Raw genomic sequence first — 24,081 nt, forward strand, 5'->3', positions numbered from 1 at the left:
TGCAGTTGAGGGACACATGAAGAAGGTGCAGTGAACTCTGCCGTGCATTTACACGGCTGAGACGGACGTTCACTAATTCCCCAACAATCCGCGAGCGCTGACCGTATTTGCTGCTCTGAGTTCATGATGCTACGGCACCTCTCGGACAGAGCTTTGGAAACGAACAAGCTCCTTATCTGCACCCCCTTTTCTTTTCTTTGTTTTTTTCGGAACCGGGGATTGAGCTCAGGCCCTTGCACGTGCCAGGCAAGCGCTTATTCCACTGAGCCACCTCCCCGGCCCCCTGCACCCGGTTTTCGAGACAAACGTTTTGCCAAGCTGGCCTGGCTGGTCGGAGTCGAGCCTCCTGCCTCAGCCACCCTGAGTGCTGGACAGCAAGAGTGCACCATTGCCCCGGCGATTTAGGAGCCTGAACCACCCAGGCGAGGTGAGCGGCAGCCCTGGGCTCCCCGGCCGGCCTCGGCGTCTCCAGCAATCAGACCTGGGGACAGAGTCAGAGCCAGCTTGCGCCTGGAACCTCCAAGCCCAGAGTTTCTGCGCGGAAGGTCCGCGTGTCCGCCCCGCACCCACGCCAGCCCCCGCTCCTTGCGCGGCCCGCGGGCGCCCCCTGCCGACGCAGCGCCGAACGCGCCGAGAGGAAGCGTGGCCGGGCTCGCGGGCGGAATGTTTCTTTCACCCCTAGAGGGCGCCAGCCAACACGTAGAGCAACCCGCTCCGGTCTATCCCTTCTGCACGCACTTCCGGGCCGAGCTCTATGGTTCGTCGGTTCGCGGCGAGAGAGGCGGCGGAAGTTCCCGCCGTGCGGCGAACGGGAGGGACGCTCACCCACCCGGAAGTCGAGGCCGGGCCGGGCCGGCCGCGGTGGCCCGGGGGCGCAGCCATGGCGGTGGCGCTGGCCCCGGTGGGCGCGCCGGGCGTCCCGGAGCCGGGCCCCGCGGAGGAGCTCGCCAAGCTCGAGTATCTGTCCTTGGTGTCCAAGGTTTGCACCGAGCTCGACAACCACCTGGGGATCAACGACAAGGACCTAGGTGAGCCCCGGTGCCACCTCAGTCGCGGGCTTCGGGGGTCACCGAGCACCGCATCCACTTGGGGAAGCTGGATTTGTCGTCGTCTCCGGGAAGGGGCCTCCTTTCTTTGAAGCTGTTTTTCTCAGTCCGTGAAATGGGGTGTCTTCTCCCCTCAGTGACCATCCCGCGCCTCACGAAACGCCCCGCAGCCAGCGTCTTTTATCGTTCGCTTTTCCCTTGCCTTGTTGTGGTCCAGATGGGCCTGTCTCCTGAGGGCGGGACGTCCCTGACTCCCAAGTCGTGAGCCCCGCAGCGCGAGCGGATGCTGTCACTCAGCCTCCCCTCCGCCTTTCTCCAAAAAATGTGGCCCAAGTGTGGTCGCTTGGGCTGCACTCCTGCCTCGGTGGTTACTGGGGAGGACGGCGTGGAAGGCTGAGAGCAGAACAGCATCGGTTCCTGCTGACGATTGCTGCGGAGAGCTCGGTGTGGGAGGGTCCCCGGGGCAGCTGCCGCCCTGGAGCAGAGAGAGAAAGCGGGGCTGGGGGTGCTGAGTGCCTCCTGCCCAGCGGGGTCCGGGCCCTGGCTTCGGGCCCCAGCCCTGGAAAAGAAAGTAAAGGCAAGTTTCAGCCCGGACAGGGGAGGAAATACCAGTCGTCCAGAGCCTCTGTATTATTTGTGTAGCGTTAGAACCAAAGTGAGGGGCTGAGGAGAAAGCTCAGTGGCATAAGCAGTTGCCTGGCAAGTATGAGGTTCTGAGATCAATTCCTGGTACAAAAAATAAAAAATCCAGGTGAAATCATTGAAAATTTTAGCGAGCTTCCAGTGAATGCAGGACAGTCCTGCTGTGCTGTGTCCCCTGCAGCTCTCTATGTTCCCGGGAGAAAGGCCAAGGAGGTAAAGAAATAAGGACACGGGGCCGGGGAGATGGCTCAGTGGAATAAGCACTTCCCTGGCCAGTGCAAGGGCCTGAGTTCAATCCCCAGTTCTGCTAAAAAAAAAAAAAAAAGTTAATGGTAAGAAATAAGGACAGGAGACCAGACCTGGGGGGAAGGCCTGCCCGAGAGCTGGAGAGCCTTGACTCCTGCCCTCGCGAGGTTGACATCAGCTTCAGCCTCTGTGCCCCTCACGCCTGCAAGCTGGGGCAGGTGGTTTGCACAGCTCCAGGGGCACTCGGTGGGCTTCATCTCAGCCCCGTGTGTGTGATTGCCTTCCCGCATCAGCCACTGCCTCCGTGCTGTGTGCATCTGCTGGCCCGAGAGCCCGTGCAGGCCCGCAGCTTGGTCCTGCGCCTCCTCTCAGGTCTTGGGGTGCAGGCGTCTGAGGTCGTGGGCCGTCTGGCGTGAGCCCTGCGGCCTGGCCAAGCGCTGCGCTCCAGGGCCTTCTTTTCACTCCTGCTCTGGATGCATCGTGGGGAGGTCTGCGGCCTGATCGCCTGCAGGACTGCTGCGTCCGGGGCTGTACCCTCCGGGACAGCGGCTCTGGCGTGGCTAGCACGATCAGTTTGTCTTCAGCGTACTTGGAAGTCATTTCTTACTCAAGCCTCAATGCTTAATTCCTCTTCTTCATTTGCAGCTGAATTTGTGATCAGTCTAGCTGAGAAAAATACCACCTTTGATACTTTTAAGGCTTCGCTGGTCAAAAATGGTGCAGAATTCACGGTACGTTTATCTGGAAACTCACTTCTATTTTGTTCCTTTCTTCTTTGGAAAGGAGAAGTGTATCTTGGCTTCCTTTTTTTTTTTTAATGTCACTTGAATTTAATTGCTAGGACTTAATGGGATTTAGACAAAGGAAGGCATGATCTCTGTGCTTTTTATTTTTTTGCTGTTGGGATTTGAACTCAGGACCTTGTGTATGCCAGGCCGGCGCTGTGCTGCTGAGCTGTTTCCTCTCTTGGCCCTCTGTGTGCTACTTAACTAATTAACTGGGCCCTGGGTGTGAGTTTTGTACTGTGAAGCAGGATTGGGAGAACTCGATTTCCTGTGTCCCCTTTCTAGGGAAGCGTGACGGTCTCCTCGAAGTCTACACAGGTCTTTATTTTATTTTATTATTTTATTTTTTTTTAATTTATTTTTATTTATTACATTTATTTATTGTGCGTGTGTGTGTGTGTGTGTGTGTGTGGCCAGCTCAGTCCACCAGGGGTCGGGGCTGGCTGGCATGTGGTGCTGGAGGATCGAACCGAGGTCCCTGTGCTTTGCCAAGCTTGTTTCAAGTAGGTGCTTTAGACCACTGAGCCATCTCTCCAGCCCCTGCAGGTGTTTATTTTCTTGTTCTGTGAATGAGGGAGTCTGAAGTTGGGGTGTAGGCTTTGGAGCAGCTCTGAGCAGTGGGCGCCAAGTAGCGGAAGGACCTAAGTGACCTCTGCCCCTGCCCTCAGCGCAGCTCTGCATCGACCCCCGCGGCCCAACTCGGGCGCGCTGTTCTCTGGAGCCCCTTTGCTGTCTTTCTTCCCACAGGATTCTCTGGTCAGCAACCTGCTGCGCCTCATCCAGACCATGCGGCCACCGGCGAAGCCGTCCACGAGTAAGGGTGAGTGGCACCTCGTTTCCCCGTCGCCCAGGCTCGCTGAGCAGAGACAGGTTTGCGGAACATTTCCAAGGGACTTTAGACAACACTGAATTTTTTTCTGGTGGCACTGAGGATTGAACCCAGGGCCTTTGCACTGAGTGACATCCCCAGCCCTTTGTTATTCTGAGACAGGGTCTCACCCAATTGCTGAGTCACCCAGGCTGGGCTCAAACTTACATCTCTTGCCTCAGCCTCCCAGAGTGCTGGGATTACAGAGTTAAGATGTACGGATATATCCCCTCCCTGGAGAGAACTGGGAGACTTGCCGAGGGTGGTGGAGTCAGTGTGTTTAGAAAATTTAAGTTACGCTCGTAGTAATTGTGTACTGAGCACACAGCGCAACGCAGGCTTGTGTTGAAGTCATTGCGATAGCCAATCCCGTTAGGTATGTCCCTTTTAACTCTTTCCTGTTATCTTCCCCTTCCTGCTCCTGGATGGAATTAGATCCAGTTGTAAAGCCCAAGACCGAGAAGGACAAGCTGAAGGAGCTGTTCCCAGGGCTCTGCCAGCCCGACAACCCTGCCGTGCGGGTACGGAGCTCTGCGTGGGTGGCCTTTGTGATTTGTGAAGTTTTTTTTTTTAATTTTTTTTTTTTTTGCCTTTTTTTTTTTAATATTTATTTTTATTTATTACATTTATTGTGTGTGTGTGTGTGTGTGTGGCCAGCTCAGTCCACCAGGGGGCGGGGCTGGCTGGCATGTGGTGCTGGGGATCGAACCGCGGTCCCTGTGCTTTGCCAAGCTTGTTTCAAGTAGGTGCTTTAGACCACTGAGCCATCTCTCCAGCCCCTGAAGTTTTAATTTTTAATTTTGCTTATGGTTGTTGTTTTTTGAGACTTGACCTTGCTATACAGTCCAGGCCGGCCTTGAATTCACTCTGTAGCCCAGGCCGGCTTGCAATTTGTGGGATTCTCGTCTTGGCCTCCCGAGTGCTGGGATGACAAGTGTGTGCCACCTCGCCAGGTGTGACTCATTCATTTGAAGCTTATGGTGTTCTTCCAAGTGAAAGCGGGGCTCCTTCTGAGCACAGCTGCGCGTGGGGTGACACACAGGCCCCACGGGGCTCGGGAGCGAGGCCGCTGCGACCTGGGCACTAAGTGCTGTGCCGAGTGTGATGTGGAAGAGTTTGGCTGTCAGGCACTAGGAGGTCTAAGTTTTGAGGTGTTTTGTTTTTCGCTTTGACTTTGTTAAGTATTTGAGTACCTCCTGTTGCCAAGCACTGCCCAGCTGTCCTAGTGGTGGAATGACACATGGGCTGGGACACAGAAGTGGCCCAGTGGGACAGAGACAGGCGGTGTGGAGACAACAGCACAGAAGCCCCAGATCCTAGAGCTGGGTTCCAGGGCTTCCTCAGACCCAAGCCGGTGTATGCTCAAGTCCCCTACATAAAATGGTATGGCAGCCAGCACGCCGGGCACCTGTCTTCCCAGAAGCAGGAGGGGGAGGCTGAGACATGAGATCCTTGCATGTCTGAGGCTAGCCTGGCTTACCTAACCAGACCCTATCTCAAAACAGCAAACAAAAATGGAGAAGAAAGTGGTGTGGTTTTTGCCCCTGACCTAACGCACACTCATCTCTGTGCCTCCTGCCGTCTCCGTGGGTTGTAGTAGCCAGTGCAGCGTAGCCACTGTGTAGCTATGCAGTGTAGCCAGTTGTGAGTTGTTATACGGTGCTGTAGGGTATCCTGTCGTACAGAGTCTGCACAGTCACAGTTTGTCCTCCCAGAGCCTGTGATCTGCAGACTGCAGGACTGTGGGGCAGTGGCGCAGGGTGGTGCTGTGGGAATCATAAGCCAGGGTGTGCTCGCCCTACGCAGCTGGTGCCCCCAGAGGACTGTGGGGGCAGGGGCCCTGGCCTGGGGAAGCAGTCACTCAGGTCTCCGCCAAGTGGGGGGATTCCCATCCGTCACGTAAGTGGCAGTGACGCGGGGCTGCTGGCAGCAGCTGTCCCCAGAGTGCTGATTCTCGCGGTATCCTTGCCCCTGAAGACCATGCTGGACGAAGAGGACGTGAAGGTGGCTGTGGATGTCCTGAAAGAGCTGGAGGCCTTGATGCCCAGCGCCGCAGGCCAGGAGAAGCCGAGGGACACGGAGCACCGGTCTGTCACTGGGTCCCTGTCCTTGGAAGCTGGGGTGTGCTGCGCCGGCTCATTTTGTGGGCGAGTCAGACAGAATGCGGGAGGCAGTAGGAGCTGGGCCAGCGGGGCACTGTGCTGGGGTGTGTCTGCAGCAGGGCCAATGGCTCAGAAGGGGCGCTCGGGGGTCATGGGCTGACCCCAGCTCAGCCCTGGCCTCCTATATGCTGTGTGTGCACTGTGCTAGGGCCTGGGGTGTAGCCATGAGGTCTGGGGTATTTCTTTTCCAAATAGACCCTTGTTGACTTACCAGGGACAAGACCAAGAAGAAGAAGCGGAGCCGGAGCCGGGACCGGGACCGGGAGCGAGACAGAGACAGAGACCACAGGCGCAGGCACCGGTCCCGCTCGCGTTCCCGGACCCGGGAGCGGAATAAAGGGAAGTCCAGGTACCGGTCCAGAAGCAGGAGCCAGAGCCCCCCCAAGGAGCGCAAGGAGCCCCGGGACAAGTATGGGGAGAGGAGCGTGGACAGGTGGCGGGATAAGCATGTGGACCGCCCGCCACCCGAGGAGCCAGCCATCGGGGACATCTACAACGGCAAGGTCACGAGCATCATGCAGTTCGGTTGCTTCGTGCAGCTGGAAGGGCTGAGGTAGGTGCTGATCTTGTCACCAGTGCTGTGAGGTACTCAGAAGCTGACGCTTGCTTTTCCCATGCAGGGGATCGAACCCACAGCCTTGGTGCTGAGATGCATCCCCAGTCCTCCTTATATTTTAATTGGAGACAGGCTCTCACTGAGTCCCTGAGGTGGGACTCAAACTCATGATCTCCCTGCCTCGACCTCCTGGGGCACAAGCCTGTGCCACCCTCAGCATCTTTTTTCTGGTGTCCCAGAGCACGCCTCCTTCCTTCCGAGAAGCCTTCAGGCTCCCACCTTCCCTTCCCAGGTGGGAGAGGATGTCCCTCTGCCGCCAGGGCCTCTCCCTTGCATGGGTGGCAGAGAGAGCCCCTCCTTTGGGATTGTTTGACTTCTCTGTTGTGAGAGTAAGACTTTTCTTTCCGTTTGTGTTTTCTTTTGCTTTTTCCTCCCTCCCTGGCTGCCTTCAGTGCCCAGGACTGAGCCCGACCTGCTCCAGCTGCCCATGGCTCTTGGCAAGACTGTGGTGCTCTGTAGTGCCTGGTGGGGTAGCCCTAGTGGGACGGGGACCAGGGTGCCCAGCCATGTCCCTCTCCTCAGGAAGCGTTGGGAAGGCCTGGTGCACATCTCGGAGCTGCGGCGGGAGGGCCGTGTGGCCAACGTGGCGGACGTGGTGAGCAAAGGTCAGCGGGTCAAGGTCAAAGTGCTGTCCTTCACCGGGACCAAGACTAGCCTGAGCATGAAGGTGGGTGTGCATGGCCACAGGCAGGCATGGCGGGGGCTGGCGTGGCGGGGACAGGAGGGCAGAGGGGACCAGTGCCCTGTGCTCTGCCTAGGATGTGGACCAGGAGAGTGGGGAGGATCTGAACCCCAATCGCCGGAGGAACCTGGTCGGGGAGACCAATGAGGAGACCTCGATGCGGAACCCGGACAGACCCAGTCACCTGTCACTTGTGAGCGCTCCTGAGGTGGAGGATGACTCACTGGAGCGCAAGCGTCTCACACGCATCTCGGACCCCGAGAAGTGGGAGATCAAGCAGGTCAGGGCTGGCACCGGCGCAGGTGCTGTGCGGGCAGCGTAGTGGGCAGGAGCGGAGGCCCTGGGGAACTCTGGCCGCCACTGCGGGCCGGCCGCGGGAGGGGCCGTGTGGTGTCCAGGTTGGAGGAGGCGGATTCCCCGGTTCCTGCAGGTCTGTAGCTGCCGCCTGGGATTGCAGTCCAGTCCAGTGAGTGACAGTGTCACCTCTTTTCTGTGGCTTAGATGATTGCGGCCAACGTCCTTTCCAAAGAGGAGTTTCCAGACTTCGATGAAGAGACCGGTATCCTCCCGAAGGTGGACGATGAGGAAGGTAGCTCCTAGCCCGCTGAGCCTGGCAGCCTGCCTGCGCCGCCACCTGGCTCCCTCTGGGTCCCTCTGGGCAGAAGCAGAAGGCTGGTGGGCGTGACCGTTGTTTGTCACACTGTTGCCTGCATTTCAGGGTGTGGATGGTCACAGTGCTTGTGTTAGTGGGAGTAAGTGTGTCCTCTCTGCAGACCCCGGGTCTGTCTGAGCGAGTCCGAGTCCCTGCTCTCAGAACATCTGCCCATGACTTTAGTTGTGAGCTGAGGCCGAGACCAGAGCGTACCTCAGTGTGCATAGCACCAGGAAGTGGGGGCGGCTGGTAGGGGTGCCCCAGGGCCTGCTGAGCGGTCCCTTTCTTGGGAGCAGGCACCAACTGGCCTCTTCTCCTTTTTTCCTGTGCTGGGAGCTGCTTTGCATTGAGCTGTGTCCTCAGTCGTTCTTTCCTGTTAAAGACGGCCTGCTTAGGGGCCTGGGCAGGGTGGAAGCCTGAGGGTCTCCTGCCTCAGCCTCCCAGCGCTGGGATCGGTGCCCCAGTGGTCCTGTTCCCAAGTAACCTTTAGGGGTAAACGGTGCTTTGAGACAGGGTCTGGCTGGCCGTGCAACCCAGGCTGGCTCCGTGTCACAGCAGTTGTCCTGCCTCTGCCTCCTGCATGTGGGATGATAGGTATGCCCACTATGCCTGGCTTTCCAACTAATTTTGAAGAGGTTTTTAGCTCCTGAGCTGTGGGTTAAGAATTTCTTCGTCATGAAGTAGGGGACAGTGCCTGACGACAGCAGAGTCTGTGGGTGCGGAGCAGTGTTTCCCTGCAGGCGGAGCTTCCTCTCCAGAGCGTTCTCTTGCTTGCTTTGTTCTTGGGCCTCGGCGAGGTGCCAGGAGGAGGGTGACACTGGTGCAAGGCCCTTGCTTTGCCCTTGCCTGGAACCTCTGGGGAAGTAGTTGGGGCTCCAAGCAGAGCGAGTGACTGTCCCTCTCTTCCACGTGTGGCCCCCTCTTCCATCCGGACCCAGATGAGGACCTGGAGATCGAGTTGGTGGAGGAGGAGCCCCCGTTCTTGCGGGGCCACACCAAGCAGAGCATGGATATGAGCCCCATCAAGATCGTGAAGGTGAGGCTGTGGGGCACAGGCCAGCAGCCCCCGAGTCCTGGGCCTAGCGCCGTGTCCCGTCCTGGAGCTGCGGGGCTGCAGGGCTGGGGCAGCAGGGAGCCGGTCCAGGTGGAGGCGCCTCCCTGCACTGCCCCCGCGGCTGCAGGGCTGGATGGAAGCCCCAGCACCTTCACACCGTGAGGCGGCACTGCCCTGGCCTGGGTCCTCACCTCTGCGCCCAGCTCCCTTGTACCTGTCCCCACTCCTTTCTGCTCCACGTGGCCTGTGTCCAGGGGGGCATTGCTCGGCCACGGCCTGGGTGACGCCTGCCTTTCACCTGCAGAACCCCGACGGCTCCCTGTCGCAGGCGGCCATGATGCAGAGCGCTCTGGCCAAGGAGCGGCGTGAGCTCAAGCAGGCGCAGCGCGAGGCGGAGATGGACTCGATCCCCATGGGGCTGCACAAGCATTGGGTGGACCCCCTGCCAGACGGTAGGACCCACTGCGCGGGGAGCAGGGCGTGGGGACAGCGGCCTCAGGCGCCCTTCCCGCTAGAGCGGGCTGCCTTCTTTCACTTTTTACACAGCAGTTGGAAACTGAACAAAACGCGTCTACGTTAATCCTGGTCACCTTCTAAGTTGGCTGAATTTTGTTTTTCTAAATAACGTTTGAAAACTGTTACTCTAGCTGGGGATGGTGATGCACACCTGCAATCCCAGGTCTCAGGAGGCTGGGGCAGAAGGATCTTTGTGAGTTCAAGGCCAGCTTGAATTGCGTATCAAGGGGCTGGGGAGATGGCTCAGTAGAACAAGCGCTCCCCTGGCAAGCACAAAACTCTGAGTTCAATCCCTGGTTCCGCCAAAAAAAAAGATTGAATCATGTATCAAAACCCTGTCTCAAAAAGACAAAAAAAAAAGAGTTACTCTCAAGCCAGGTGTGGTGGCACACACTGCAGTCCCAGCACTTAGGACTCTGAGGCAGGTGGGTTACTGTAAGTTCAGGGCCACCCGGGCTGCGCAGTGAGACCTCGTCTAAACTTCCCCCATTATTTTTATTATTATTTTATTCTAAAGGTAACACGAAGGCATGGTGGTGGCTGCTTGTAACCTCTGCTCTCTAGAGGCCGAGACAGGAGAAGCATGAGTTCAGGCTCAGCCTGGGCAACTAAACAGGACCCTGTCCCAAAATAAAAAATGAAAGGCTGGGATATAGTCCTAGTATAATACCACAAAAACAAAACAGAAAAGAAACAAGTGCAGTAGCCTCAAGTCCTGCGTTGCGTGGGGCTCCTTGCGCAGCAGGCCTCCGCTGATTCCAGGCCCCGGACCTCGTGTGCTGCTTTGTGCGGGCGGCTGGGGGCTCAGCTGCGAGGGAGACGTTGCGGTGCGCGCCCTCCTCAGCCTCCGAGCTCAGAGGCGATGACACCCCCCAGCTCCTTGGCTGTGTCCCCGCCTGGGGAGGTGAGGGGTTCCTGAGGGGCTGTGGGAGTCTGAGGCCCGAGGAAGTAGCACGGCGCTGGCGGTGGTGCGGTGTGTGGCAGAGCCCGATGGCCGGTCCTGCGCGCAGCGCGGGCTGCAGTGCGGTGTGGGTGAACCTGCACGGAGAGGATGGAGGTGGGTGGGGCACTGTCAGCCTCGGGCCAGAAACACGCTAGGGGCCCCCCACCGGGCCGCCCCACCGCACTCCTCACCCCTGGGGCCAGCTCCCTGGCTGCCCGGACCCTCACCCCTGGGGGTGGGGGTGTATTCCAGGCACCACTAAAGTGCTGTTTTGCTTTATTTTGTTTAAATTTTTTGAGACAAAGTATCACTTTGTAGCCAGGCTGGTCTTGAACTCACAGGTCTTCCTGCCTCAGATGCCTGCAATTTTTTTTTTCTTTCTCACAAGTTCCAGGGTTAACTGGGGTCGGAACTCAGGGGTGCTCAGGCACCACACTACACCCCCGTTATTTTTTTACTTTTTGTTTAGAGACAGGGTCTTGCTAAGTTGTCCTGGCAGGACCAGAATTTTGCAAACCTCCTGCCTCAGCGTCCCTCAGCGCTCACGTGCATGCACTGCGGGCCACGCTGTGGGGTCAGTCATGAAACTGTTAGCCTGGAGGTCACCAGGGGAAGGGAGGGGCAGAGCTGCTTCCTTTCTGGGGGAGATAACAGTGTTTTGACAGTAGTAATGGTGGTGGCTGCTCAGTGTGGTGAAGAGGGCTCAGTGACTTGCGTGGGCCCCAAGTGTGGGCTGTGCCGAGGGACCTCAGCTGGCCTTAGGAAGCTGGGGTTGGGCTGGGCCTCCTTGCAGCTCTCCCCATCAGTGCAAGAGCCGCAGAGTGGAGCCAGGGTGCGCTGAGGGCCACCTGTTGGGCCCAGCAGGACTTAGCCAGCAGCTGTCTCTTTGCAGCCGAAGGCCGGCAGATTGCGGCCAACATGCGGGGAATCGGGGTGATGCCCAGCGACATTCCTGAGTGGAAGAAGCATGCATTCGGCGGCAACAAGGCATCGTATGGCAAGAAGACACAGCTGTCCATTGTGGAGCAGCGGGAGGGGCTGCCCATCTACAGGCTGAAGGGGCAGCTGGTGCAGGTGGGTGCCCTTGGGAGCCAGCGGCTTGGAGCAGTGGGCCAACAACTTGGGGGAGAGGTGGGGGGGCCGGGGTGCTGGCAGGAGGAACTGTCCGTAGCTTTGTGGTTCCCATTGAGCTTTCTGTCCGTCGTACATGTGCTGGGGGGGAGTAGTAGAGCAGGGGCTGAGTGTAACCCTGCCCCCCACCCCCACTCCTGCCTTCAGGCTGTGCACGACAATCAGATCCTCATTGTCATCGGAGAGACTGGGTCCGGGAAGACCACACAGATCACCCAGTACCTGGCTGAGGCCGGCTACACGGCCCGGGGCAAGATCGGCTGCACACAGCCGAGGCGCGTGGCTGCCATGTCCGTAGCCAAGAGGGTGTCGGAGGAGTTCGGCTGCTGCTTGGGCCAGGAGGTAGGGGCTTGCCAGGGGCTGTGCCTGGCTTCCGACAGGAGCGACTCAGCTTGTGCAGGAGATTCACGTGGGTCACATCTCAGCTTAGAAAAATTCTAAGCATCGTGGTGAAGTTCTTCTCTATTAAGATTATGGCTGGTCATGATGGCGCACACCTGTCATCCCAGCACTCGGGAGGCTGAGGCAGGAGTATCGCTATGAGTTCAAGGCCAGCCTGGGCTACCTAGTGAGACATTGTCTCAAAAAAATAAAAAAATCTACAAGCCTGTGTGCCTGTCATCCCAGCACTGGGAGGCTGAGGCAGGAGGATGATCACAAGGTGAGTCTAGCCACGAAGTGAGCTCAAGGCCTGAACTGGGAAATGGGAAGAAAGCGTTCATATGGGAAGGGGAGCAGGAGGGTGAGAGGGAAGGGCAAAAGGGGACAAGAAAAAATAGGGGAGAAGGAAAGAGGCTGTGTAAACAAGCAGGGGAAGAGGGGTTGAGGGGAGGAATAAAAGCAGCTGTATATGTCACGTGCAGGCTCAAGTCCGCCGTGATGAACGTAATCATGACATATGTTTCAAGTGTACCAATTAAAACCGACAAAAGCGGTTATGGTTCAAGGCTGGGTGTGGTGGCGCGCACCTGCCGTCCCGTCACTTGGGAGGCTGTGGCACGGAGATTGCCTTGAGTTTGAGGCCAGGCTGGACCCTACAGATATAGCGTCATAAAAGTCCAGAAAATCGAGTGTGGTGGAAGCCTCACCTGCCCGCGCCGCGCAGCCCCTGAGTCCCGCGCCGTTCCGCTGCAGGTGGGCTACACCATCCGCTTCGAGGACTGCACCAGCCCCGAGACGGTCATCAAGTACATGACGGACGGCATGCTGCTGCGGGAGTGCCTCATCGACCCGGACCTGACGCAGTACGCCATCATCATGCTGGATGAGGCCCACGAGAGGACCATCCACACCGACGTGCTCTTCGGGCTGCTGAAGAAGGTATGGGCGGCTGCTCTGGGCGCTGGTGCCCCTTGCCGGCTGTGTAGGGCCTGGGGTCACTCAGGGAACCGGGCTGCTGACCTGGGGCTCCTGCGCCCATCTGCCCTCGAGGTCATCTTGCACATGACCCCCTGCACCCCCAGACCGTGCAGAAGCGGCAGGACATGAAGCTGATCGTCACCTCGGCCACCTTGGATGCAGTGAAGTTCTCCCAGTACTTCTATGAAGCGCCCATCTTCACCATCCCGGGCCGCACATACCCCGTGGAGATCCTGTACACCAAGGAGCCCGAGACCGACTACCTGGACGCCAGCCTCATCACCGTCATGCAGATCCACCTCACCGAGCCACCAGGTGGGGCAGATCCTGTCAGAGCTGCCTTTTTCTGTGTGTGCGTGTGCATGCGTGCATGCGCGTCTGTGCACGTGGGTGTTACTGGGGATTGGGCTGGGGCTCCGTGTGAGCGACACTCCTTCCTTTGTGAGGACTTTGGGCCCACTGAGTCACCTTGCCGCCCGGCTGGGCTCGCAGCCTCCTGCACCCTGGCCTTAAGGACGTGCGCTGCCGCCACCGCCGCCACCACCACCACCAGCTGGAAACCGCTCCACCTTCTGGGTCCAGTCGAGGCTCCAGCTGCATCTCTGAACTGCGGGGTGCGGGTTTGAATGCAGTGTCTCAAACATAGGCAGACGACATCCTGGCCTGCGCAGAGGCCAGAAGGGCAGGAAGAAGCACTGCCTGCTCCTCCCAAGTCTGTGAATGTTGCCGCAGACCCGGTGTTAAACCTCCACAGCAGTGTGTCAGTCCTGGCACCGTGGGAGGCTGGAGTGAGAGGCTCACTTGAGCTTAGAGACTTGGAGCCAGCAGGAAAACTTAAGAAGAAATGGGGGGCGTGGTGCGGGGGTGTCTCGCTCTCCCTGCACGCGGGGGGGGGGGCGGTGTCTCGCTCTCCCTGCACGCGGGGGGGGGGGCGAGTTCGAGCCCAGCACCCCGCACACACGCCCTGCTCTGCTCTCCAGGCGACATCCTGGTCTTCTTGACTGGGCAGGAGGAGATCGACACAGCCTGTGAGATCCTGTACGAGAGGATGAAGTCGCTGGGCCCTGACGTGCCCGAGCTGATCATCCTGCCTGTGTACTCCGCCCTGCCGAGCGAGATGCAAACCCGCATCTTTGACCCAGCCCCGCCGGGCAGCAGGAAGGTGAGGCTGCACTGCGTGCTCCGGTGTTCGTGAGGCCTGCACGGCTGCTGCAGGGGTGGGTTTGGCTGTGCCTTTGCTTTCTCTCCCTCCCTGCCTGTTTCATGCTTTTCAGAATAACGCTTAATTTCTCAGGTTCACGGGGCACAGGGTGCTGCTGGGATGGACGCGTAGATGGGATGACTAAGGCCAGCCAGCATGTCCACCTCCTCGCACTGTCCTGTGGGCGCTGCTGGGCTGTCAGGGTCACTGTGTAGTGCAGGCTGTTCTCGAGTGTGCAGCCACCCTCCTGCCTCAGCCTCCCAGATGCTGGGGTGACAGGTAGGCACTGGCTGTGCCAGGCTTTCCTGGTATGACACAGAGGCAGGGGCATAGGACAGGTGCCCCCATGGGCCATGTCCCTGCATCCTGTGACAGTGACCCAGTGACCTGGCAGATGTAGGAAGGGTCACAGCTGTCCTGCAGGAGTGTGGCAGTGGTGGGGCCGGTTCATGCGACTTCGTGGCCTGGCCAGAGCTGAGTGTGTGTGACCGTGGGCGGGGTGGGGGATTTAAGGAACATAGGGGCATCTGGTAAGATACGGGCTCAGGCCTGAGTCTCTGTTGCTTAACGCTACACTAACAGGAAACCTGAGGTGAGGCCTGTGAGGTAGGAGGCTGAGGCAGGAGGATGCAGGCTGAGGCAACAGGTTGCAGCCTGGGTAGCATACACAAAGGAAGAGGGCTGGACCTAGTTTCAGCACCCTGGAAAGACCAAGCAGGAGTGCTCGTGGCAGGTGGTTTGAGGAGGTTCTGTCCACTGCTTCAAGACCCCTTGCCTTTGTCTGGCCTAGGCGCCTGCGCCTCCTCGCTGCTGCCCTGATGCTGAGTCGTGGTACACATGTGGTACCTGCAGGTGAGGTCAGTGACCGGTGGCTGCCTGGGCCTGGAGGGTGTCACTGCCGGGAGCTTAAGGCCCTGCAGCGTGATGGCGTGGTGCGGCTCACGGCCTGGTGCCGGTGTCTGCCTCAGTTTGTTCTGTGCATGGTCTTCAGTGTTTGTTTTTAAAATTTTTTATTGTCCTTTTGAGGCCGAGTCTTGCTGTGTAGTTCAGGTGGTCTTGGACGCAAGGCGCTCTTCCTGCCTCCCCGAGTGCTGGGGCCACAGCTGTGCATCCCCACACCTGGCCCATCTGTTCCTGTTCACGCCAAAGGTGGTTCTGTTGTCCACACGCCCACTGCTCTGTCTGTAGCTGCAGGGTAGTTTCCCTTCTGGGCTTAGCATGAGTGACAGCACTGTGACATTGTGTGTTCTGATAGAACCCAGGACCACCACACTGAGCTATAGTCTTGGTCCATTTTCTTGTTTTATTTTGGACAAAGTCTTGCTAAGTTGTTCATGCTGGGTTCACCTTGGGATCCAGCTGCTTCGCCTGGCTTGTAGAGATGACTGGCACGTGCTGCTTCACCTGGCTTGGTTTCCAGGTTTTGGTGCACACGCATTTCCATGCCATCTGGGTGTTTTCCTAGGAGTGGACAGTTGGGCTTGGATAACCAAGGAACCCGACGCAGCAGGGAGGGTCGGGTCGCTGCGGGGAGAGTGGGGTTGGGGAGGCAGGCGGGCGCCTGGTCCTTTGGCCTCCCGCGGCACGAGTGCCTCCTGCACTGCTTTCCAGGGATGTGGCTCCCGAGCCTCTGGGCAGAGGTGTAGCAGCGCCAGGCCGAGTGCATCCACCTCTGGGACAAGACAGCTGTCGCTGCGCACGTAACCATCAAATTCCTTGCCACATTGTAGTTCATTCTATGACCAGGACAAATAGCTGTCACTCTTGTGCCCACACACCACAGCCCACGCGTGCCCCAGAGCTCACCTACTCTGCCACATGCTGCTGCTAGACCCTGCTTTCCTAGGGCGCTGGGGCCAGACCAGGCTGGAAGTGGCTCGGATCAGCTGTTGCCTGTTCTGCCGCTGGAGGAGTCCCATGCCCAGCCTGACCCTCAGAGGAAGGTGCCAAGCAGGGCTGGGCACATCATGACCCTCTTGAGGGCACAGGTTCCCGCAGGCACAGCGGGGACCCCTTGGGCAGATGTCTCCCATACCTGCTCCGTCCCGGTCTTGCCTGCAGGTCGTGATTGCCACCAACATCGCAGAGACCTCCCTGACCATCGACGGCATCTACTACGTGGTGGACCCGGGGTTCGTGAAGCAGAAGGTCTACAACTCCAAGACGGGCATCGACCAGCTTGTGGTGACGCCCATCTCCCAGGTGCGTCCCGCCCGCACGCCAGGCCCTGCTGTGCCAGGGCCCGCTGGATGGGAGCAGAGGCTGCACCATCCTTTGCAGGCTTCGAGCAGCGCTAGCATCGCCAGGTTCTGCAGCCCTTGAACGCTGAAGAATGCTGGGTCCTAAATCCGGGTTACCTGGTTTAGGGGAAAAGAACTTACTTACTATTACTTTGTTGGTACCAGGGATGGAACTCAGGACCTTGTGCTTGCCGGGCAGATGCGCATGCTGCTGAGCTGTCTCCCTAGCCCGCCCTTCCGCCCACCCTCCCTTTCTTTCTTTCCTTTTATGCATTTGGGACAGAGTCTCCCCTACGCATTGTGGACAGCGAGCCTCCTCCCCGGCGCTGGGATTACAGGCATGCGCCATCAGCCCAGTCTCAGTGGCCAGCAGCCCCGATCCCGTGCTTCCCTACGCAGGCGCTCAGTCCACTGAACTGTCACGCTGGCCCTGTGTTTTTTGAGACAGGGTCTTGCTCTGTAGCTCACCGGCCTGGAACTCACTCAGATCCTCCTGCTTCAGCCTCTAGTGCTGTGATTATAGGCGTGCACCGCCACACCTGGCCCGGCTAGAACAAGGTTTTTACGGAGCTCTGCTTGCTCATACCTGCGTTAGCAGTAGCTCATGAGATGGACAAGTGACCCTTGGTGATTATGGAGTAGTTTCTGGCTTAAATTATATTTAAAAAAAGAAGGCCATGATCACCCTTTCGGAGGGCAGTTTGACAGCCTTGTATTGGGGGTGTAGAAGTTGGTCCCTAACCCGGCTGCCCCGTCCCAGGGCAGGCCTGGCCCTGAGGACTGGGAAGGGCGCCTGGGAGGTGCTCAGCGCAGTGGTGTGGTACCTACCACAGCGCCTGACCCGGGTCCGTGGCCTTCACGCTGGTGTGCACTTCACAGCACTGTGGAGCTGTGATGAAGTGCTGGGAAAAGTGATCTGCAGCACAGTGGGCCTGCCGGGGATCTGCTCAGGGCATGCCCGGCAAGCTTAGGGTCAAGAGCTCAATTCCCAGTATGGAAAAAATGTAGTTGGTGTAATCCAGATTTTGTTTAAATCAAACACAAACTGGGTGAGGTGCTGCCCTAGGCAGCAGAGGCAGGAGGGTGGCAGGTCCAAGCCCTATGTGGGGGGCAGCTTAGTGACTTGGGGAGACCCCACCGAGGCGCTGAGTTCCATCCCCATTACTGAATGCAGAGTGACAAGCGGCTGCCCTTTAGCAGAGCTGCGGTGAATCAGGCCCAGACCTCGGAGCTGTGGTCACTGAGCTCTCTGGCCATGCTGCGGGTTTGCGCTGCTGGGACTTGAACACAGGGACACCCCTGAGCTGCACCCCCAGCTCTTTTTCCTTTTAAGCAAGTCTCACTAAGTCCTGTAGGCTGTCCTCCAACTTGCAGTCCTGTCCCAGCCTGCTAGGGACTGTTGTGGGTCAGCGTGCCTAGCTTGATGGGCCTTGTTTTCTTTCTACTGTTCGTTTTATTGTTTTGAAGTCAGGTCTTGTAAAATTCAGGCTGCCCTTGAACCCACAGCATCCTGCTTCAGCCTCCTGAGTGCCGGGACTACAGTGAGTGCCTGGCTTACTTGTATTTCTATGTGTTGTTTCAATTTTTTGCAATAGGCCTTTTTTTTTTTTTTTTTTAAACCTCATGCTGGTACTGGGGATAGAGCTGAACTATTTATTTAGGTTTTTTGTTTTTTTTTTCCAGTTTTTTGAGACAGGGTCTCTGTGTAGTTCAGGCTGGCCTTAAACTTACTTTGTAGCACAGGATGGCCTCAAACTCTCAGGAATCCTCCGGCCTTGGCCTCCTGAGTGCTGGGATGACAGACATGCACCCCAGGCCCACTTCACATTGGCACTCGGTAAAACTGCACAGCCGTCTTTGCTCTGGCTCAGATAGCAAGAGCAGGTAGTGGGGGGTGCGGGCAGGGCGCTGCGTGCCTGAGCGCTGAGGGAGCAGCTCACACCAGCCCCACGTGTGCAGGGCCCGGCGCAGCTCGTGCCCGTGCACGTGCTGTCCTGCTTCTCGGGGTGTCGTGTGGACTCGAGGACCAAGCCTGAGCCCGTGTGCCCGCCCAGTGCCTTGTAGAGCTGTGGCCCGTGGGACTGCTGCAGGTCCCCGCTGCCCCCCACCCCCGCCCCAGCCCTTGGCAGCAGCTGGCGGTTGTCTGCACACCACACTGCGGCGCTCTGCCTTCCTCCCGCTCCCTAAAACACGCGCAGCCCTGCTGCGATGCGGTGCGTGCTTCGGTGTGCGTCTGGCGGACCAGAGTGCTGCTGCCTCTACGCAGTGAAGTTTCCTGACTATAAACAGCACGTGTGCTGCCCTCGGGCCAGCCATGGCCAGCAGCGTGAGGGCAGAGGGCTTCTGCAGCCCTGCTGGGAGGCCTCAGTCCTGGGAGGAAGCGGTGCGCCCAGCCGCAGTCCCCAGGACCCTGTCTGTCACCGAGCGCCACAGCCCTGATGGCACATGGCTGCGGCACCCTCTTCAGCTGGAATAGGATTTGTTCAGCTCGCTTTCCTTGCTGCCTTAGCCACGGTGACCTCTGTCTGTGAACTCACTCATGCTTCATCAAGTGCTGGGCAGAAGCAGGGGCCTGCGGCACCAGTCCCCTCAGAAACAGCTCCCAAGGAAGGGGCGGACGCTGCGGACCATGCTCCTGACAGCCTTGTCCCCATCCTCAGGCCCAGGCAAAGCAGCGTGCAGGCAGGGCTGGCCGCACGGGCCCCGGGAAGTGCTACCGGCTGTACACGGAACGTGCCTACCGCGACGAGATGCTGACCACCAACGTGCCTGAGATCCAGAGGACCAACCTGGCCAGCACTGTGCTGTCGCTCAAGGTAGCTAGTGGGCGCCATCCTGCGGGTCCCCATGGCTGCCAAACCCACGCAGCAGGTCTGGGCAACTCGCCATGACCAGCAGGAGGTCTGGTGGTAGCAGGCATCCATTAGGCGCATCTTTAAGAATTTATTGTTTGTTTATCTTTTTTTTTTTGCGGGACTGGGGATTGAACTCAGGCCCTTGCCCTTGCTAGGCAAGCACTTATTCTACTGAGCCATCTCCCCAGCCCCCATGTTCATCTTTTTGAGACAGGGTTTCACTATGTAGCTTAAGCTGGCCTTGAACTTGTGGTGCTCCTCTTGGGGTACATCAGCATGTCCTACTGAGGGGTGCTGGGGCCCTTGGATAACTGCAAGAGGGGACAACGGGGAATAGAGACAGGGCTGGGGAAACTCACAAGTGTCTGCCAGGCAGGTGCAAGGCCCTGAGTTCCAGTCACGGTACCCAAAAATGCCATTTGCGAGTACGGGGGGACCAGGAGGTGCTTGTCCTTGGGGGACTGGCCTGGTCTTCCCCGCGGTTGCCCCTCTTCCGGCTGCAGGCAGCTGGGGAGAGGAGGTGGTAATGTGGAGACAGGTGGGTGAGGGTTAGGCTCGTCAGGAACCGGATTTTCCGTGCCAGCCCCTGTAGGCCAGCTGCCTGGCAGTTGCTGCCATCCTGTCCCCGGCCTGGGCATGCTGCCTGCCCCACACCTGCCTGTCCCCAAGGTGACACCATGCAACGCTAGCCCCCGACTGCGACTGGCAGGAGCATCTGTGAAAACGCAGCTAGGAGGACAGAACCAGTGCCGCAGTGGGCCGGCTCAGCCCAGCCGTCTGACTGCTCTCGGAAGAGGCGGCGGTTGCCGGACGGTGCCCGGAGCAGCCCCGTCCACGCAGGCAGCGCCACGCTGCTCCGGAATGGGGAGACGATCACCTGCGTGCGTGGCGGGGCTATCCGCGGCCGCCCTGCTGCAGAGCACAGGGGCTCGGTCAGCGCCCGCCCGCGCACGAGTTAGCGAGGTGGAGGCGAACCCTCAGGGCGCGGGCGCTTCCTGCCCCCGCTGGCGGGCCGGGCAGCGCCGCCTGCTGGCCGCGGTGTGTGGCTGCGCAGACTCCTTGCCGCTGTGTGGACGCTGTGCCACCGTTCAGGCCGCCCTGTAGGTGGGAGGTGGCCTGTGTGTGCATCCCGTGCCCTGGGCGGCGTGGGGGGACCCTGCTGGCCCCAGCCGATGCACTGTTCACTGTGGCTCCAGTCCGCGTTTACCCGCATGCCCGCCCACGGGGCGTTTGTCCACCTTCTGCAGACATGTGTCCTTCAGTCCTAGCCCATTTGTAAACCCGATTGCCGTCTTTGTTTGGGGGTTGTGTGTTGTCATTTTGAGGTTCTGGTTTCAAGTTTCCTGAGAAAATACATGCTTTCTACATAGCCCGCGATAGGCTTCAAACTCGCTGCAGTCTTCCTTCCTCAGCCTCCCCAGTGCTGGGATGACACGCCAGAAGGACCTGCGGTCCTGTGCCTGAGTTTCGAGCAGCTTGGTCTGGAGAGCCTTCTACCCTCGCTGGCAGCTTCCTGACTGCAAATGAGGAGAGGGAAGGAGCGGCGCACATGACCCCTGCGTGTCCTCTCCCCCTGACGCACTTTGTCCCCTCCCAGGCCATGGGCATCAATGACCTGCTGTCCTTCGACTTCATGGACGCCCCACCGATGGAGACCCTCATCACAGCCATGGAGCAGCTCTACACGCTGGGGGCCCTGGACGACGAGGGCCTGCTCACCCGCCTGGGCCGCAGGGTGAGGGCGTGGCGCCCACCTGGTGGGGCTGGCCAGGCGCTGGGGGCATGGAGTGGGGCGCATTGGTGCCTCGCGGAACTGCTTTTTCCCATCATGGCTCTGTGGTTTTGAGTGTGAGATGCAGTACTGAGAGGAAGCAAGCTTCTCTCTGGGAAGGACAGATGGGGGGTCCGAAAAGTGGGCTGTTCCACATCATTTCTTCTTCATAGGGAGACTCGGCCACTGGTCAGGGCCGTGGGCCCCCCCTTGAACCCTTCCAGTTCCCCCTTCGGTGGGGCCTGTCTCGGCTCCGAGTTCCGTCAGTCTCTCTGGGGAGGTGCAGGCACCGTGCCCCTGGCGGCCGTGCTCTGAGCGCCTCGCCCTCCCCAGATGGCGGAGTTCCCACTGGAGCCGATGCTGTGCAAGATGCTCATCATGTCGGTGCACCTGGGCTGCAGCGAGGAGATGCTGACCATCGTGTCCATGCTGTCCGTGCAGAACGTCTTCTACCGGCCCAAGGTGACAGGGGCAGGGGCAGCTGGGCGCTGGGGGCCGGGCGCGGGGGGAGGGGGCGGAAGGTGACTGCCCCGCCCGCTCACAGGACAAGCAAGCCCTTGCTGACCAGAAGAAGGCCAAGTTCCACCAGACCGAGGGTGACCACCTCACGCTGCTGGCTGTGTACAACTCTTGGAAGAACAACAAATTCTCCAACCCCTGGTGCTACGAGAACTTCATCCAGGCGCGCTCCCTGCGCCGGGCGCAGGACATCCGCAAGCAGATGCTGGGTATCATGGACAGGTGCGGCAGGGGTGTGCTTTGCTGGTGCTGGGCGGCGGGCGGGGCCCTGCGCCCAGGAGGGGCTCACAGCTCTGCCGGCTCTCCCTGCCAGGCACAAGCTGGACGTGGTGTCCTGCGGCAAGTCCACAGTGCGTGTGCAGAAGGCCATCTGTAGCGGCTTCTTCCGCAACGCGGCCAAGAAAGACCCGCAGGAGGGCTACCGCACGCTCATCGACCAGCAGGTGGTCTATATCCACCCCTCCAGCGCCCTCTTCAACCGGCAGCCTGAGTGGTAAGTGTGGCCCCAGGGCCAGGGCTCCCTGCCCTGTCCCCGTCTTCATCGCCCCCACCCCTGTCCTGGTGTCACTGATCCCAATAGAAGTAGGGATTGGGTCCAGTGGAGGGCAGGGAGGGGCAGGGCAGAGGCATGGGGGCTCCCCTGCAAGGCCACGCAGGGTCCTGCGGTGCAGTGGGAGGCAGGGAGGGAAGCCTGGCTGGAGTGCGGGGCCTCTGAGGGCACCTGGTGAGGCTGTTCTGGACTTTGCAGGACAACATTTAAAAAGCAGCTGAAGGGCCGGGGAGATGGCTCAGTAGACTTAAGTGCTTCCCTGGCAAGCACAAGGGTCTGAGTTCAATCCCCAGTTCAGCCAGAAAAAAATAAAAAAATAAACAGTTGCTCACCCAGCCTGCTGCGGTGGCATGCCCATCATCCCAGTGGCTAGGAGGCAGAGGCAGGTTGGAGGCCAGCTTGGACCACACAGGGATAGTCTGGCTCAAGAACAAAACAAAAAGTCAGGCTCTCCTCAGAGCTCCAGTGTAAAGCTAACAAAATTTCCGTGCCACTGTTGTGGAAGGTTGGGGCCTTGCCTGTCCTTCCCTAGCACTTGGGGGTCCTTGTTCAGGATCCAAGAACTCTGATTAAAAGACTAGGGTCAGAGAATAGGCGTGGTGGGCTCAGGGCCACCTCGCTGGGCTTACCCCAAGAGAACCCGGTACCCCTGTAGGAGGGGTACAGGCTGCGGGCAGGTGAGGCTGTTGTCCCCAGACCAGTGTCTGGGGTCAGGGCAGGCTGGTCAGGGCTGAGTGCTGTCCTGTTGCTGAGCAGGGTGGTGTACCATGAGCTGGTGCTGACCACAAAGGAGTACATGCGTGAAGTCACCACCATCGACCCGCGCTGGCTGGTGGAATTCGCACCCGCCTTCTTCAAGGTCTCCGACCCCACCAAACTCAGCAAGCAGAAGAAGCAGCAGCGCCTGGAGCCCCTGTACAATCGCTATGAGGAGCCCAACGCCTGGAGGATCTCGAGGGCCTTCCGGCGGCGCTGAGGGCTAGGCCCACACCCCACCCTTGCGTGGAGGCCCTGCTCCTCTGGCTTCCCCCGGGGGTGGAGCCTGGCATGGCTGGACTGCGGCCCCCACCTGTGCAGGACCAGGAGCCCTGTGTGGCCTTGGGGGGCATCCCCCACGCCTCTGCCCCGCCCCTCCCTGCCTCCCATGTCACCTGGAAATATTTATTTTCTTAAGGAAATGAGCATGGCTTCCTGTGCCTGTCTTTAGCAGAAGGCTGTAATCCTGGGCTCACACGCCCGAGGGCCTGGCTCGTGGCCCTGCCCAGTGGTGTGTGGTGGGGAATCCCGAAGCCTTCCTGTTCTGAGTCCTGGTGCTGCCATTTGGGCCCAGGAGTCACCGTGACCATGTGGGATGGCACTGCTGAGCGCTCCTCACCCGAGGGACGGCGCAGCTCTAGGTGTTAGCAAGGGTGTTTGCGGCCCAGGGACCCTGCCTCCAGCAGAAAGCCCTCACACCTGCACTGCGACTTGGTCGCTGGGGTTTTCTCCTTGGCTTGTTGAGCAATAGCCATTGCCGCCCCTAAAAAGCCAAGGCCATGCCCAGGGGGACACGGGATGGGCCCATATGCCCATCAGTAGGTCCTGCAGCACTGTCTCTGGGGAGGCTAATGCCCAAGGAGGCCGAGGCTGGCTGTCAGCGCGCAGCAGGAAAGACCACCAGACACAGCTCCGGGGCTGTGGAGTGCAGCCCCGAAGGCCTCTCCCTGCCTGGTCTCCCATGCCAGGCTGCCCATGCCAGGCTGCCCGAGCCCAGCCCACAGCCTAAGGAGACCGCTGTGGGTAGAACCCAGGGAGCTGCACCCAAGCCCTCTTTGAGAGAGCTTCATGGAGTTGGCTGTGCTGACCTTGAATTTGGGGCGTCCCCGCCCCACTTGTCAGGATCCCATGTGGCTGGCTGGCCACCTACAGAGCTGAGGGCTCTGCCGTCCATGGTGGCAGTAGACGGGCTGGGAGGTGGCATGCAGCGCTCATACAGAATGCCACGTGGGTCTCAGGCTGGATCTTCCAGCGTTCAAGTCTTGGTCACTCGGCCTGGCTGCGTAGGCACCCCTCGCCCTCGCCCAGCTGGGGTGGGGAAGCGCACACCCGAGGCCTCTCCCCACCCTCACCCTGGCATCCTTGACTGCCCCCTTTCAAGTGGACTTAAATTATATATTTTAAGAAAAAATAAAACTGACTTTCTACACTTGCTCTTTTTTTGAGTTTTTGCTGTACCGCTTTAGGCTGGCCTTGAGCTCACTTTG

The 24,081-nt window shown here is 59.2% G+C and overlaps 1 protein-coding gene across 1 annotated transcript; it reads left to right on the forward strand.

The window, feature by feature from the left end:
* Window positions 1–821: 821 nt before the first annotated feature.
* On the forward strand, window positions 822–22,961 carry Dhx8 (DEAH-box helicase 8). The gene is made up of 23 exons (XM_004633806.2): window positions 822–1,028; window positions 2,580–2,665; window positions 3,467–3,539; window positions 4,023–4,108; window positions 5,565–5,674; window positions 5,964–6,302; window positions 6,888–7,032; window positions 7,124–7,327; window positions 7,549–7,636; window positions 8,638–8,735; window positions 9,058–9,205; window positions 11,105–11,286; window positions 11,491–11,685; window positions 12,478–12,663; window positions 12,807–13,017; window positions 13,683–13,864; window positions 15,965–16,105; window positions 18,804–18,959; window positions 20,596–20,733; window positions 21,103–21,231; window positions 21,314–21,510; window positions 21,602–21,781; window positions 22,595–22,961. Exons 1-23 carry the CDS (start codon window positions 881–883, stop codon window positions 22,812–22,814), a joined length of 3,642 nt encoding a protein of 1,213 aa, XP_004633863.1. The 5' UTR covers window positions 822–880; the 3' UTR covers window positions 22,815–22,961.
* The last annotated feature ends 1,120 nt before the right edge of the window (window positions 22,962–24,081 follow it).

Source organism: Octodon degus, unplaced genomic scaffold (genome assembly GCF_000260255.1).
Source record: "Octodon degus isolate 3935 unplaced genomic scaffold, OctDeg1.0 scaffold00056, whole genome shotgun sequence".
Taxonomy (NCBI): Eukaryota; Metazoa; Chordata; class Mammalia; order Rodentia; family Octodontidae; genus Octodon; species Octodon degus.

Coding starts and splice junctions, on each gene's coding strand:
- Dhx8 (XM_004633806.2), top strand. CDS start 881: ATGGCGGTGGCGCTGGCCCCGGTGGGCGCGCCGGGCGTCCCGGAGCCG. Junction 18,960..20,595: donor GCACTGTGCTGTCGCTCAAG/GTAGCTAGTGGG, acceptor GTCCCCTCCCAG/GCCATGGGCATCAATGACCT. Junction 21,232..21,313: donor ACGTCTTCTACCGGCCCAAG/GTGACAGGGGCA, acceptor GCCCGCTCACAG/GACAAGCAAGCCCTTGCTGA.